Source organism: Ictalurus furcatus, chromosome 29, assembly GCF_023375685.1.
Source record: "Ictalurus furcatus strain D&B chromosome 29, Billie_1.0, whole genome shotgun sequence".
In the NCBI taxonomy this organism is placed as follows: domain Eukaryota; kingdom Metazoa; phylum Chordata; class Actinopteri; order Siluriformes; family Ictaluridae; genus Ictalurus; species Ictalurus furcatus.
In genome coordinates, this window is record NC_071283.1 from 3,069,237 (window position 1) to 3,087,228 (window position 17,992).

A 17,992-nucleotide genomic window follows, 5' to 3' on the forward strand; every position below is an offset into this window, starting at 1 on the left:
CCCGTTCATCAGCTCGGCCCAAGAGGCTGATGGGAGATATGCCAAGCGGTGAACGAGAGTGACATTCCAATCCACAACACCTAGCACAGAGACTCTAACACACACACGGATGCAAACTTGTTTATTATTGATATTGTGAATCATCTATATCCGATGACTTTTTGAAAAGGTGGGGGGGTGGGGGTTGGTCTGCGAGGACAGGGTCACGGTGAATGAAATCATGAGACTCACACCTTCCGAGTTGTCCAAAAAACAAACAAACAAACAAACAAATGAAATCAACCCTCCTCCTGGCTTCACACGTGCAACGCTCCTTGGAAGAGTGAACACGACTGAATAGAGCCGTCCCTGGAGGTACGCACACATGCCTTAAGGTAAGAAACTCTGACGGTAGCGTTACGATATCATTACTTATGTCAGTTAAGGTTATGTCAAGCTTGGGACTGTTAATTAAGCCAACACGGCTGACTTGTTTTGAGTGAACGTTGTTAGCGTTATTTCCACCGAATCTAACGTTAGCTCGCGTACTTTAAAAAACAATAATCCAAATACACTACTTGTATAACGTACAACTTGTTTAACTTGTATAACATCGCCTTTTTGCCATTCGTTAATACAACTTAATTAACTTCGTTAACACTACTATACTGTACTGTACTATATTAAAGCTACTATACTGTACTGTACTACACTATAGATACTATACTATACTATACTATATTATACTATACTATAGCTACTATATTATACTGTACTATACTATAGCTACTATACTATATTATACTATACTATACTGTACTATACTATAGCTATTGTACTATACTATATTATACTATACTATAGCTACTCTACTATACTGTACTATACTATACTGTACTACGCTATAGCTACTATACTATACTATATTATACTATACTATAGCTACTATACTATACTGTACTACACTATAGCTACTATACTATACTATATTATACTATACTATAGCTACTATACTATACTGTACTATACTATAGCTACTATACTATACTGTACTACACTATAGCTAACATACTATACTATATTATACTATACTATAGCTACTATACTATACTATACTATATTAAAGCTACTATACTATACTACACTATAGCTACTATACTATACTGTACTATACTATATTAAAGCTACTATACTATACTGTACTACACTATAGCTACTATACTATACTGTACTATACTATACTGTACTACACTATAGCTACTATACTATACTATATTATACTATACTATAGCTACTATACTATACTGTACTATACTATACTGTACTACACTATAGCTACTATACTATACTATATTATACTATACTATAGCTACTATACTATATTATACTATACTATAGCTACTATACTATATTATACTATACTATACTGTACTATACTATAGCTATTGTACTATACTATATTATACTATACTATAGCTACTCTACTATACTGTACTATACTATACTGTACTACGCTATAGCTACTATACTATACTATATTATACTATACTATAGCTACTATACTATACTGTACTACACTATAGCTACTATACTATACTATATTATACTATACTATAGCTACTATACTATACTGTACTATACTATAGCTACTATACTATACTGTACTACACTATAGCTAACATACTATACTATATTATACTATACTATAGCTACTATACTATACTATACTATATTAAAGCTACTATACTATACTACACTATAGCTACTATACTATACTGTACTATACTATATTAAAGCTACTATACTATACTGTACTACACTATAGCTACTATACTATACTGTACTATACTATACTGTACTACACTATAGCTACTATACTATACTATATTATACTATACTATAGCTACTATACTATACTGTACTATACTATACTGTACTACACTATAGCTACTATACTATACTATATTATACTATACTATAGCTACTATACTATACTGTACTACACTATAGCTACTATACTATACTATATTATACTATACTATAGCTACTATACTATACTGTACTACACTATAGCTACTATACTATACTATATTATACTATACTATAGCTACTATACTATACTGTACTATACTATATTAAAGCTACTATACTATACTGTACTATACTATAGTATACTATAGCTACTATACTATATTATGTTATACTACACTATAGCTACTATACTATACTATATTATACTATACTATAACTACTATACTATACTGTACTATACTGTACTATATTATACTATACTATAGCTACTATACTATACTGTACTATATTATAGCTACTATACTGTACTGTACTATACTATATTAAAGCTACTATACTATACTGTACTATACTGTACTATATTATACTATACTATAGCTACTATACTATACTATACTATAGCTATTATACTGTATTGTACTATACTATAGCTACTATACTATAATATAGCTACTATACTAAGTTATACTATACTATAGCTACTATACTATACTGAACTATCCTATAGCTACTATACTATAATATAGCTACTATACTATACTGTAGTGTACTATACTATAGCTACTATACTGTACTGTACTATACTATAGCTACTATACTATAGCTACTATACTATACCGTACTATAGCTACTATACTATACCGTACTATACCGCTATACTGTACTATACTATACTATAGCTACTATACTATACCGTACTACACTATACTATACTATAGCTACTATACTATATTATACTATACTATAGCTACTATACTGTACTATACTATACTATAGCTACTATACTATACCGTATTATACTACACCATACTATAGCTACTATACTGTACTATACTATATTATAGCTACTATACTATATTATACTATACTATAGCTACTATACTATACCGTACTATACTATACTATAGCTATTATACTATACCGTACTATACTGTACTATAGTATACTATACTATAGCTACTATACTATAGCTACTATACTGCACTATACTATACTATAGCTACTATACTATACCGTATTATACTATACTATACTACAGCTACTATATTGTACTATACTATAGCAACTATACTGTACTGTATTATACTATACTGTACTGTACTATACTATACTATAGCTACTATACTATATTATACTATACTATAGCAACTATACTATACTGTACTATAGCTACTATACTGTACTATACTGTACTACAATGGAATAAAACGGTTTGCTTTTACGACAGGGTTTGAAATTAACACCGGGTATAAATCCATTGCAGCGGGTAACGATGTCACTAGCTCACTAGCCAATCTGGCAGGTTATGTTTCACAAACGATGTTCACTCAAGTCGCCGGCGAAGTCCGTGCAATCCGCGCGGATTTAGTGCACATACTCGACTCACGAGTCAACGTGAATATGAAATCGAGCCGAACCTGCGCGATTCTGGCTTACTTCCATACGACCGTCACTAAGCAACAAATAAAGGCACGCCGGTTTGTTTGATTCGAAGGGGATAGCTCAGACCCAAGAAACATAATCACGTGGGGTAACTAACCCCAGTGTAAAAAGGAAAGAAGCACCTAGCAATGACGAAGCACATCTGTAGCACAACCCTGGCCTATCCTGGCTAGGTGTACTTTTTACAAGACCACAGCTTTGTCTGGTGGTGTAGTTTGACGCACGTTAAGACATTTTTGGACTCGGCTCTACACTCTCTTGACTGTTTATTCTTTTATTTGTTTGTTTGTTTATTTATTTATTTATTTATTTAACTGCCCCGAACTGATGTCCTGTTACATGACTTTCTTACATTATTTCCTCTGCATTATCACCTTACATTATCTACTGATTGGAGCTAGCATTCCTGTAGCGCGCTCAGTGAGACACACACACACACACACACCATGTACACAAAGCAAATTGTCACTGACATGTAATAACAGTGTTATAACAGTGTTATGTAACTACGCAGCATGATTAAGTCCTCTCTCTCTCTCTCTCTCTCTTTCTCCGTTTCCACTGCATTGATTGGCCCGCCATTGATTAACTGTTACCTTTCATTTCGCTCCAGTGGCTTAGTAATGGGCTCGGCCTCCATACACACACACACACACACACACACACACAGATCGAGAGAGAATGAGGGAGAGAGAAACACTGTCTAGGAAGAACCTAAAAAACAATTGCAGTCGGATCAAAGTCTCTTCTCTCCTCCTTTCCCAGAATCCGGCGGGAATTTGACGATGACATTTGCGGTTGAGCTCTGGAACGAATAGCGCTAATTCTCTCCCCGAACACCAAGCCACCACCGCCAACACACACACACACACACACACACACACACACACACACACTATTCGCTCAAATTAGCCCCAGCCAATCAAAGATTACTGTAACACTGCATGTAAGCTAACAGCGTTCAGGACGGGGACATAATGGGTTCGGTAACCTTTTCCCACCGAATATTACCACTGGAAATAAAACACCTCAACAATTAATAGCATGAGGAAAAGAAAAAACAACACACACACACACACACGGCCAGTAGAAGATAATTAACACACAACGGACGTGTAGGAAAAGTGTTGGATAGAAACAAACACATTTGCACCTTGGCTTCAATAATTAAGCAAAATAATAATAATAATAATAATAATAATAATAATAATAATAATAATGATGATAATTTAAAGCAGTACATAAGCATTAATAATCCAGGATAGCTTTGTTCAGCTACTGTGCATCGTGTCATGTGTAAATAATATCATCACGGCGCAGCTACTTAATCGTTAACCTTGACTTAATGAAGCAAAGCAGGTTTATTAATGGTAACGTTAACCTCTGCTTCTTATTCACGTGAACGTCTTTGGGTTGTCGCGGGTTCACGGTGAGTCACGGCGTAAGCCCGGCCAGTTGACTTTTTTTTTTTTTTCAAAATACAACGATTTTCCGTCTTTTTTATTTGAGTTTTATTGTGCTGCCTTTCCTCGCAGCCGCCCTCTACTTCATCGTCTAACTACAATACGATAATAAATACTAACGGTTTAAGAAAAGAGCTTTTACGGTAAAGTCCTGGTCAGTAGGAATAACCTGAGGTAATATGTCTCTCGTCAGTTTTACATGTTGGGAAAGACTCCCGGAAGGAAAAGAGGATTTGGGCCCCGTGTTCAGTATCAACGCCGTCGTCTCCCGCCGAAACCGGTGCAGGTGGTGTTTAATTAAGAGGACGTGTCGGAGAGGCGAGTCTTCCGAGGGTTTCATGTAAGTTAACGAGTTCCTCGCACAGACGTGTTATGGTCATGTGAACGACGAATGATAAAGCACAGCTTGCATGCCTGGCCACGCCCCCTACGACGATCAAAAAATGATTTTTATTATTAAAATGAGGTGTATGCTGTGCGTGTGGGATTATTATAAATCTCTGTGATTTATACATCGTGAAGACACGCCCATCTCTGATTTATACATCGTGAAGACACGCCCATCTCTGATTTATACATCGTGAAGACACGCCCATCTTTGTGATTTATACATCATGAAGATACGCCCATCTCTGTGATTTATACATCGTGAAGACACGCCCATCTCTGATTTATACATCGTGAAGATACGCCCATCTCTGTAATTTATACATCGTGAAGACACGCCCATCTCTGTAATTTATACATCGTGGAGACACGCCCATCTCTGATTTATACATCATGAAGATACGCCCATCTCTGTGATTTATACATCGTGGAGACACGCCCATCTTTGATTTATACATCGTGGAGACATGCCCATCTCTGATTTATACATTGTGAAGATACGCCCATCTCTGATTTATACATCGTGAAGATATGCCCATCTCTGATTTATACATCGTGGAGACATGCCCATCTTTGATTTATACATCGTGAAGATATGCCCATCTCTGATTTATACATCGTGAAGATATGCCCATCTCTGATTTATACATCATGAAGACACGCCCATCTTTGTGATTTATACATCATGAAGATACGCCCATCTCTGATTTATACATCGTGAAGACACGCCCATCTTTGTGATTTATACATCGTGAAGATACGCCCATCTCTGATTTATACATCATGAAGACACGCCCATCTCTGTAATTTATACATCGTGAAGATACGCCCATCTCTGATTTATACATCATGAAGATACGCCCATCTCTGATTTATACATCATGAAGACACGCCCATCTCTGTAATTTATACATCGTGAAGACACGCCCATCTCTGTAATTTATACATCGTGAAGACACGCCCATCTCTGTAATTTATACATCGTGAAGACACGCCCATCTCTGATTTATACATCGTGAAGATACGCCCATCTCTGATTTATACATCATGAAGATACGCCCATCTCTGTGATTTATACATTGTGAAGACACGCCCATCTCTGTAATTTATACATCATGAAGACACGCCCATCTCTGTGATTTATACAGAGATTGTTTATCCTGTACATAATCACGGACTACGGATGTCCAACATTACTTAACACACATATGTCCGGAAAAAGAACAGTTAGGAGATTCGATCAATTTGTTTCCTTTTGGTTATTGTTATATACACAAAATAACATAAAAAACATAAAAATAACATAACACTACATCTGACATCTGGAGAGCAATGTGAGTGATTAATTTTTAGAGACAAAGTGTTCGGTGAAGCCTGTACACTTCGCACGCGCGCGCGCGTGTGTGTGTGTGTGTGTGTGTGTGTGTGTGTGTGTTTTAATGTGCGCTACACTCTGGTTCTCTGACTTTAACAATCTAATTATCGTTTCCTTTCATCATCATTTCTGTCAAATGCCTGGCATGGTACAGCTGCATGTGTGTGTGTGTGTGTGTGTGTGTGTGTGTGTGTGGAATATAAGTGTGAATGAAACTTCCTCAATTACTAAATCCCTACTGAATAAAATATACTCTTATACTCTTAACCACACACACACACACACACACACACACACACACACTCACTGAGAGAGGCTGTGTAAGTCATGAAGTCATCACATAATGGAGTGAGCGTGACCTTTCAATCTGCTGAAGAGGCTCGTGGAGGGGGGCGAACGTGGGAACGACAGAATGAACGAGTGTGTGAAAGAGTGACTGAGCACCATTTAACTCCTCTTGTTCCCCTAAATAGCTTCTTTAGACTCGGCCAGGCCAACTCAAACACCCACTGCTATTCAGGCTAACACTAGCGCGCGCACACACACACACACACACACAAACAATCAGCCATGGGTAGTAGGTTATTAGGGGTCGTGACTAAATACCACCGCTAGTAGAATAACTTAACTTATTCCTCATAACATTCGCCATCAACAACTCTTCTATATAGTCTATATAGTCCGCTATATAGTCCGCTAACAGTAGGCTTTGGTTGCTAAGCAGCGTACCAGACAAAAATGAGGGTTTTCTATGGACAGAATGGTTGGCGTGGAACGGTTTTATTGAATTTTATGAATTAAATTTACTCCAGATGTCGTTCACTGATTGTCACCGGTTAGCAAAATCCCTGGATCGTTATGCGTGCGTTTTCCTTTTTGCCACTGCGTTACCGGTGAAAAACCCCCGGCATTTCAACCCGGGTTGCCAGTTTGCCTCACAAATGATGGTTTTCTTAATCCCACTGCAAATAATCAACAACGGGATTGGTCAACGCAAAGCAAAACGGCAAAGACCTCCGTCCTGAAGATCCGTCCTGCTTTACGTCTGACTGTTACAAAGCTCTGACACTGGAGACTCCTGGAGTAATATAAGCCCAAGCTGTGCCTTGTAGCCAAACTAGACTGCTGGCAGATAACATTAATGAACCCCATCTGGCCAATCAGAATCAAGATTTCAACAGCGCAGGTTTCCTGGTCAAAGAAAGTAGCAGTTTGTAGTCGAACGCATAAAAAGGTTTTACACCAGGATCGGACAGTTAATAATAAGGCCAATCTGGCAACCCTGATTGAACATAGCCATGTCCTTTACGGAAATTTAACATTACTGGTCTTGACATGAAATCAAATCTGTATACGTTCCCAGCAAAAAGACGTCGGTAATACACATCAATAATAATGAAATCTCATTATTACCAACACAGTGTGGCACTGGACAGAGCAAATTAAACAAATGGTTTTGAGTTACAATTGAACACACACACACACACACATATATGTGCACCTTCACACCTTACCTTCACGTCATCCACTTTCATCCTTGTGCCTTTCTTTCCTACAAAGATGTCATCAATGTCCACCAGGATGTAGCGTTCCAACGAGCGTGACAGTTTCTTGCCAGTGAGGTAGGCAATTGCGTCCACCAATATGAGTCGGTGTAGCCAGTAGCCCAGGCCTTGCCCAAACAGCACCCTCTGAACCCCATCATAAAGCCCCAAGTCCTGAACCACAGTGGCTTGGAGCCCGGTCACCATCCTTCCACTGGCATCGTCCGGACTAAGCCGTGATCTGGCGAGCAGTACTGGCTCGTATGTGGAGTGGTTGGACTGGAATACGGTCCAGTCGTCACCTGGAAGTGGTCCTCGATCCACTTCGGCTCGAGTAACGTAGAGCAGCGGTGAGCGCGGATTAACACAGCAGTCGCACAGGGGTACGTTGGTTTGTAAGGTTAGGGGGAAGCCCTTGAGGTGCACGGTAGGCTGGGAGTTCTCACTAGCACGGTGAAAGGCAACAAGTCCAACGCTGTACTCAACGCAATACTTGTCTAGAAGGTCACGGTTCCACGCGTCCATACCTACATACTTGAGCACATTCTCATAGATGACCAGTGCATATCGCCCACGACCCTTGTGGGTCAGTGGAGGGATGTCGCCTTTCCCTGGTGCGATCTCAGCTTGGTAGCGAAACTGGTTGGATTCTAGGATGGCGATAATATCCTGCCCCAGCTGGGAGTACTGGCTCTCCACAAACACCAACACTACAGGGTCCTTCCTCGACGGGTCCATGGGTTTAGGCATCCGCAACTCTGCTGGTCGGAAAGGTAGCACCCGGAGTTCAGCGCAGTCTTGGCCAGCACCATGGTCCGTCAGATCCAGCTCCTGGGCAGACCCCGTGTAGAGATAGTAGGCGGAGACTATGACACTGACCATGCAGAAGGTGGCGAGGAGGATAACCAGCCTCCTCAAGTTCCTCCGCAGCTTCACGGCCAGATTCATGGCAAACGGCGTACATGTGTAGGACGAAGTCTCGGATGGTTCGCTAACCTAGACTAAAGAAAAAGGATCGGCCGACTAGCAAGCATCTCGTAGTCATGTTACCATCGCACAGCGCAGGCTAGCGATCTTTCTTTTACTCCAGATGTTCTGTAGAACGGCCTCCGGATCCTTACATCGTTCTCAAACGCTTGATCTGTACAAAGTCACCACGCTAGTCGGACGCCATTTTATCCATGGTCCCAAAATTCCAACGCTAAATCCTTGCGACCTGTTAAAAGAGGAAAGAAAACAAAAGACACATCTCCTGTCAGTCTACAAATGAGCACTTAAGACCCGTGTCTGTGAAAGTGTCGAAGTTTCCCCCTCCCCCGGGTGCACATCAAGGGAGGATAACGATGCTCTAAAGGGACAAACCGAGCCGTCAAGACTCCAGGTTGTTTTCAATCGACAGTCCACCAGCTGTGACCAACACTTCCCGAGGGGACACATGATTGGTCGGGCTTAAATAGGATAGGAAGTGTGCGTGGGGGGAGGGGGAAGCGAGGCAACGAGAGCTCCGAGCTGGCTTGCAAGGAGAAGCGACCATCACGTACCCACCCACGTACACCGTGGCACACGCAGAATTAATTCTAGTCCACAGAAACGACATCTCAAGGCGACGAACGACTCGACAGAAAGTAAGAATTAGGTCAGGTTACGCTTTAATACGCTTTCGGACAACTCCGATCGTTCGTTTTCCTCGTTTCAGCCTGGCATTGAAATGGCGTTTTGGGCTATTTTCATAATCTCACCTCCAAAACATTTTTTTTTTTACGCCTGAACAAATCTATGTGCTATATAAACGACAGGATAAAGTACTTCACTGCTCTCTACAATATCTAATACCATTACCGTCCAGAACACTTAGCCATCTTTACTGGCATCCGCCATGTGGAGCGTAAATCAGACGGAACAGTTCTCTCCTTCAGGTAGCTCGAGCAATCCCGTCCTCGCCGTTTCTTTTCGCGTGGACGGAAAACTTTATGCAAAGGATCCAGGAACATAGATTCTGGACGGAAGAGATTTGAAAGAAATACTGGATATCTAATAATAACAGACGACGCTTTCATACCTTCAGCGGAGGATTGGTAGGGTATGGGACGTGTTCAGAATACCATCAGCATACGGGAGCACGTAGGGCGAAGTCGTTTCGGGCTTTCGATTAATAAAAGGTCAGAGGTTAGATGTGCTTGAAGAACCTGCCCGTGTGTGCAAACCCTGCTGAGAAAAAAACCCCACCAAACAACAATACAAACCCTGATAGAATGTGTAATGGTTTTAATGATTATACAAAATGGGAATTGTATTGGTTTGAATGGAAACTGTAACGATGGCTGTGGGTCTCTACTGGTAATTTATTGCCTTCTATTGGTGGCATGTGATGTCTAGTGGATACCATTAAGCACCGATAATGGTAATGCTTGTAATGGTTAGCCGATGGTTTTTAATGGTATTTGTAGTGGAAACCATTTGAAACAATTTCTCTGATGGTTTCTATTGTTTGTTTGTTTGTTTGTTTGTTTTTTCCAGCAGGACATGAGAGACCATTCTACTCGCAGTCCTGACCATACGAACCATTCGAATTTCTCTGATGGTTTCTATTGGGGTTTTTCTTTTTTTTCCAGCAGGGAAGGAGGAATGAGGAATTATTTTTAAGGGTTTGATAGCCTATTGGACAAAGTGTTGTGATGTTTCTTCATGCACATCTGTGCATATACATCTGGACAGTATTGTCCATATAATCGCTAGAAATGCCAGAAAATTGTTATACAAGCGTGTGCAAAGGAAATGATGGACTGATAACACAATCAGTGAGTTTTTTTGTTTATTATTATTATTATTATTATTATTATTATTATCATCATTTTACTATGGGGTACACTTGGATTATTTTTCTGGCGCACAGACGCGCGCTTTCAGACGAGTTTCTCCTCCTGTTTTCAGTCTCTTTACGCGTGTGTATATTTATTATTTTCTCGTCCATACCTGTGAACGGTTTGACTTCTGAGGATTTCCTCTCGAGCGCGTCTGGGAGCGCACACGTTACCAAAACGCACTTGTTCTCCCTCACCGCCAGGCGGCGCGTCCTTCTGTGGTAACGCGCCCTGTGGGCTAAATTAACCTTTTATTTAATCGGCGGTTAATTAATAAACACTCAGGAATGACCCGAAACTCCAACACAGCCAGGAGTACAATTTTCAATGACACACACACACACACACACACACACACACACAGTTCTCAGAGTGTCAGCTGAACTTCTGAAGGTTTTAAAGCGCGCCCAGAAAAGCAAATTTCAAAGAATTTCAGTGAAGAAGAAAAAAAGTTTGACTTTTATTTATTTGTTTGTTTGTTTGTTTGTTTGTTTTTTAAAGCACAAACACTATAAATGGCAGAAGCGACCCATCAGTATGTGCGTTCACGCAAATCAGCCAGGCGCATCATGCCACCGACAATAAAACAAAAAAAGTGAATGAAGGAATGCACTGACTTCCAAAAATATTTCCGTGATACACTACAGTGTATGGATGGATGCATCTGGAGCGCGTGCTTAATCCCGATCCTGCAGGATGCATGGCATTCCGACACACCGCACAAGTCAAATAAATATCATAAACGGGATCCAAGCTCAAGCACAACGCCTTTTGAAGTTGCACCTGGAAAGGAGATTTAAACTAGGCCTAAAAAACAAACAAACAAAAAAAACAACAACAACCCCCAAACAAACAAACAATTGATGCAAAGTGATGCGCTCTGGAGGATGCGCGAGAGCCGCGATGCGCGGACTTACCTCAAGCCGAGGATGAGGCTCTTGCGTGCGGGGAGACGAGGCGAGTGAGCCGCCTTCCGAGCCCGAGCTCATCGCCTCCTTCTGCTGCTGATCCGGAGGCAGCCATCCGGAATGATGCAGCCACCTATTCACCTCTCTCTCTCTCTCTCTCTCTCTCTCTCTCTGTGATGACGATGCTGCGTCGCTGAGGGAACGCCGCCACTGCCGCTTCTCTTACTGCCTTCACTGACTTTAACGCGCGCGGATGCCTGTGCGTGTGTGTGTGTGTGCGTGTGTGTGTGTGCGTGTATGTGTGTGCGCGTGAGATTCTCTTCGTGTGACTGACACCGCGGCCGGTAATCAGATATGTTCATTGTGCAGGTTCCTGACTGAACGGTTCGGTTGGTGCTGAATCGGAGTCACTTCATCCAAAACCCTCAACTTCCGACCAGAATTCTTTTTAACGCCTTGTAGCCTGTGGAATCAGACATCATGCGGAAAAGAGATGAATTCACTGCAGACACAGGGTTTAATTAACACCAACAATATACATTTACCATGTAATTAACCCCCTGCAGTTTTACATTAGCATCTAGAATGATGAATTAATTCCTAGTGTTACCGTATTAACTCCTACAATACCGTATTAACTCCTATAGTGCCTTATTAACCCCTACAATACTGTATTAACTCCTATAGTGCCTTATTAACACCTACAATACTGTATTAACTCCTGTAGTGCCTTATTAACTCCTACAATACCGTATTAACTCCTATAGTGCCTTATTAACACCTACAATACTGTATTAACTCCTGTAGTGCCTTATTAACACCTACAATACTGTATTAACTCCTATAGTGCCTTATTAACACCTACAATACCGTATTAATTCCCGTAGTGCCTTATTAACACCTACAATACCGTATTAACTCCCGTAGTGCCTTATTAACACCAACAATACCGTATTAACTCCCGTAGTGCCTTATTAACTCCTACAATACCGTATTAACTCCCGTAGTGCCTTATTAACACCTACAATACCGTATTAACTCCTGTAGTGCCTTATTAACACCTACAAGACCGTATTAACTCCTGTAGTGCCTAATTAACACCTACAATACCGTATTAACTCCTATAGTGCCTTATTAACACCTACAATACCGTATTAACTCCCGTAGTGCCTTATTAACACCTACAATACCGTATTAACTCCTGTACTGCCTAATTAACACCTACAATACCGTATTAACTCCTATAGTGCCTTATTAACACCTACAATACCGTATTAACTCCCGTAGTGCCTTATTAACACCTACAATACCGTATTAACTCCTATAGTGCCTTACTAACACCTACAATACCGTATTAACTCCCGTAGTGCCTTATTAACACCTACAATACCGTATTAACTCCTGTAGTGCCTTATTAACACCTACAATACCGTATTAACTCCTGTAGTGCCTTATTAACACCTACAATACCGTATTAACTCCTGTAGTGCCTTATTAACACCTACAATACCGTATTAACTCCCGTAGTGCCTTATTAACACCTACAATACCGTATTAACTCCTGTAGTGCCTTATTAACACCTACAATACCGTATTAACTCCTATAGTGCCTTACTAACACCTACAATACCGTATTAACTCCCGTAGTGCCTTATTAACACCTACAATACCGTATTAACTCCTGTAGTGCCTTATTAACACCTACAATACCGTATTAACTCCTGTAGTGCCTTATTAACACCTACAATACCGTATTAATTCCTGTAGTGCCTTATTAACCCCTACAATACTGTATTACATCCCGTAGTGCCTTATTAACCCCTACAATACTGTATTACATCCCGTAGTGCCTTATTAACACCTACAATGCCATATTAACTCCTGTAGTGCCTTATTAACACCTACAATACCGTATTAACTCCTATAGTGCCTTATTAACACCTACAATACCGTATTAACTCCTGTAGTGCCTTATTAACACCTACAAGGTTGTAGTAACACCTACAGTGTTGTATTAAATGCTACAATGTCACGTTAGTATTTAATTTAGCATGTAATTCATTCTTACAGTGTATATTTGATATTAAGTTAACTCTGCCAGTGTTAAACAAACACTCAGCTTAAAGCTACAATTGGAAAGTCTTTTCCACTTGTTAAATTCTATTGATATTCTACAATTCTGTTGTTTCATTTTGATAGTAATAATAATAATAATAATAATAAAAAAAGACCAACATTAACACACCGAGGCATCCATGCATGTCCGTCAATCACTTCGCATGTGCACAGCTCTCAGCGGAGAGAAAAGATCAACTTAAGAGCTGCATGTGAGCGAAACAGTCTACAGTCCCCATCCCTGATGTTCCCCAGGGTCTGCGACATAACGTTCCGTCTCTTCTATCCTGTAGTTGATTATTCTTATGTGTACCAGTATGTGCATCAGTGGTTCACTGTATTGCACAAAGTACTCACCTTTCACAATGAAAACACTCACAGTGGGACACTCAGTCTGTCAGCTGTGATTAAACAGAATTCCTTCCAAACATTGATCTTTGCACCGTTCCAAACAAACAGTGGAAGTCGGCCCCCGACATTGTACCAAGTGATTTAGTAAGTCATCCTGAAGTACTGAAGTAGGCATAAAAACAGTCCTGCATACAAATATGACGCCTCTGCCCAGAATCTTGCATTTCTCGCATTTTTGATTCAAAGCCAACCCCCCCCCCCCCCCCCCCTCCGCACACCAAAAAAATAAAATAAAACTCATTATTGCTGCCACAGCGAGAATACACATTGTATTGCAATTCATATGGGAGTGCCATAAGTCTATCCATTTTCTCCTTGGAATCATGCAAATATTTGAAGTTTTGTCCCCATTCCCACGTAATAGCACGCATAGTACTACTGCTGTATCAGTTCTGGTGGAGCTCCATAGTGCAAACTGATTAGAAGAAATGGCAGTAGTAGGGTAATAGAAAAGACAGGTAGCATGTAAACAACAACACAGAACAAAACAAGGCCTATTTTGCCAAATAAGTATGACAGTGATGGAAGGAAAGAGTTGAACAATGGCTACAAAGTTTATGCAGAACTATGACCAAGCACAATGAGCTGAGGTAAACATCCATCCGTCCATCCATCCATCCATCCATTCATTCATCTAGCCATTCATCCATCCATCCACCCATCCATCCATCCATTCATCTAACCATCCATCCGTCCATCCATCCATCCATTCATCTAGCCATTCATCTATCCATCCATCCACCCATCCATCCATCCATTCATCTAACCATCCATCCATCCATCCATTCAGCTAGCCATTCATCCATCCATCCATCCACCCATCCATCCATCCATCCATCCATTCATCTAACCATCCATCCATCCATCCACCCACCCATCCATCCATCCATTCATCTAACCATCCATCCATCCATCCATCCATCCATTCATCTAGCCATTCATCCATCCACCCATCCATCCATCCATTCATCTAACCATCCATCCATCCATCCATTCATCTAGCCATTCATCCATTCACCCATCCATCCATCCATCCATCCATTCATCTAACCATCCATCCATCCATCCATCCATTCATCTAGCCATTCATCCATCCATCCATCCACCCATCCATCCATCCATCTAACCATCCATCCATCCATCCACCCATTCATCTAACCATCCATCCATCCATCCATCCATCTATCCATCCATCCATCCATCCACCCATCCATCCATCCATTCATCTAACCATCCATCCATCCATCCATCCATCCATCCACCCATCCATCCATCCATTCATCTAACCATCCATCCATCCATCCATCCATCTATCCATCCATCCATCCACCCATCCATCCATCCATTCATCTAACCATCCATCCATCCATCCATCTATCCATCCATCCATCCATCCACCCATCCATCCATTCATCTAACCATCCATCCATCCATCGATCCATTCATCGATCCATCGATCCATTCATCCATTCATCTAGCCATTCATCCATCCATCCATCTATCTATCCATCATCCATCAATACATCCATCCAGCCATCTATCCATCCATCCATCCATTCATCTATCCATCCATCCATCCATTCATCTATCCATCCATCCATTCATCTATCCATCCATCCATCCATCCATCCATTCATCCATTCATCTATCCATCCATCCATCCATCAATCCATTCATCTATCCATCCATCCATCCATCCATCCATTCATCCATTCATCTATCCATCCATCCATCCATCAATCCATTCATCCATTCATCTATCCATCCATCCATCCATCCATCCATTCATCTATCCATCCATCCATCCATCCATTTCCGGAGGGAGCCCCCGCGCAAACTCCAGGCACTCCAGCTCCGTACGGCAAGAACGGGACGCTCAATTGGTATTGATGATTAGATTAGCCTCATCAGAGGGGCAAGAAAAAGCCTTTGCCTAGTCAGGACTTTTTAAAATTCATACAGGTTCCTTTGATACAGCGTTCCAGGATTCCATCCCAATATTGAATTCAAGTGAAGAATCAAAAGATCAATTGTAATCATCACAAAGCTGCATTCGAACTCCGTCGAGGCACGTAAACACGTCACGCCTCGGATTATACCCCAAGAGCTGGTAAATAATAATAACGTCAATCACTTCTTCGAATACGAAGCTACGTTGAGCTTTTTTGAACCTCCGAAGTTGTAACCGCAGTCGAGTGCAAAAGTTTGCACGCCCAGGGACAAAACAAAGACGCCAAATACACATTTTAAGTGTGTTAGGTTTCACAGATCTTACTTCAGACAGTCAAATAAAGGGAAAAAAATGATAAAACATGAAATGATAGCGGGACAAAAGCTGCGTTAATTATAAAAGTGAGATCGAATATTTGTCAGATAACTGCGTATGAGCTCCTTCGAGTCTTATGAATTACTTTATTTATTTATTTATTTTTTTATTGAAGAATACCCCCACATTCCATTTTAGTTCTATTTTTTTTTTTTTTTTTAGGTATATAAATTGTAAATATAATATACGTACATTTTCCTTTCCTCACCCATAAGCACGGGGTTACATCTAATATATATTATACTGAGAATTTTGCATGTGCATACCCACACAGAGGACGTTTTGGTTCAGGAAAAAAAAAAGTTTGCAGCAAAATCGAGCATTTTTGGCCACAGCAATCACAAAAAAAACTCAAACACACACACACACACACACACACACACACACACACACAGGAAGATGATGTTTTTGGTGGGTTTTTTAAGAAGATTCTGAAACCTCATGAATTGATACAGCGCAAAGTAGACACACACACACACACACACACACACACACACACATGGTTCTTAGACACTGTGCATAACCTCCATTAGCATTGCCTCATTTGAGCCAAATGTGCCGGCTTGGCAAGCTTTCAGTTCACTCGTCCTTCTCTTCTCCACTTTTTCCTCTCTCTCTCTCTCTCTCTGTCTCGTTCTCTTTACATTCCAGTCTCCATCCTTCCCTTCTGCACCCCATGCTGATCTCTCCTTCTCTCTCCTTCTCGTTCTCCTTCCTTTCTGGACTGGCTAATGGAGTGGAAGGCTTCCAAGAATCTCCCTGCTAAAATATGCATTTAATTTGATTATTTACTACCTATTGTTTTCAGCTTTTAAAAGGAGTTCACAAAGCGAGATCGAGCGCGGGTAAGAGCGATCCGAGTGTGCATTATGCGTGTGTGACAGGGGTAGCCTCTGGCGCATTTGTTATTCTAATGGAGACTCCTCAGCTGTCTGTAGAGCCATTGTGTTACACTCCAGTCAACAGTTCAGTTTCTAATCGGCCCAACAATGGCCCTCTCACACACTATTTTATAGAAAATAAATAAATAAATAAAATCGCACACACTCAATGCAATCCTCTCACTGCGGCACAAAACATGCTAGAAAAGCTCGAGATAACACATAGGATGTTTATATTTCTCTTTATCTGAAGCAGGGATCCAAATGT

General features: G+C 40.6%; 1 protein-coding gene across 1 annotated transcript in view; it reads right to left on the minus strand.

Moving 5' to 3' along the window:
• Positions 1–14,662, minus strand: part of ndst3 (N-deacetylase/N-sulfotransferase (heparan glucosaminyl) 3) — a 78,320-nt gene extending 63,658 nt beyond the window's left edge. Inside the window, exons 1-3 of the mRNA XM_053619110.1 lie at positions 14,464–14,662; positions 12,001–12,454; positions 8,193–9,438 (exon numbers count right to left, since the gene is read on the minus strand). Coding sequence (XP_053475085.1) covers positions 8,193–9,170 — 978 coding nt within the window. The 5' untranslated portion in view covers positions 9,171–9,438; positions 12,001–12,454; positions 14,464–14,662. The remainder of the gene's footprint in view (positions 1–8,192; positions 9,439–12,000; positions 12,455–14,463) is intronic.
• Between the last annotated feature and the right edge of the window lie 3,330 nt (positions 14,663–17,992).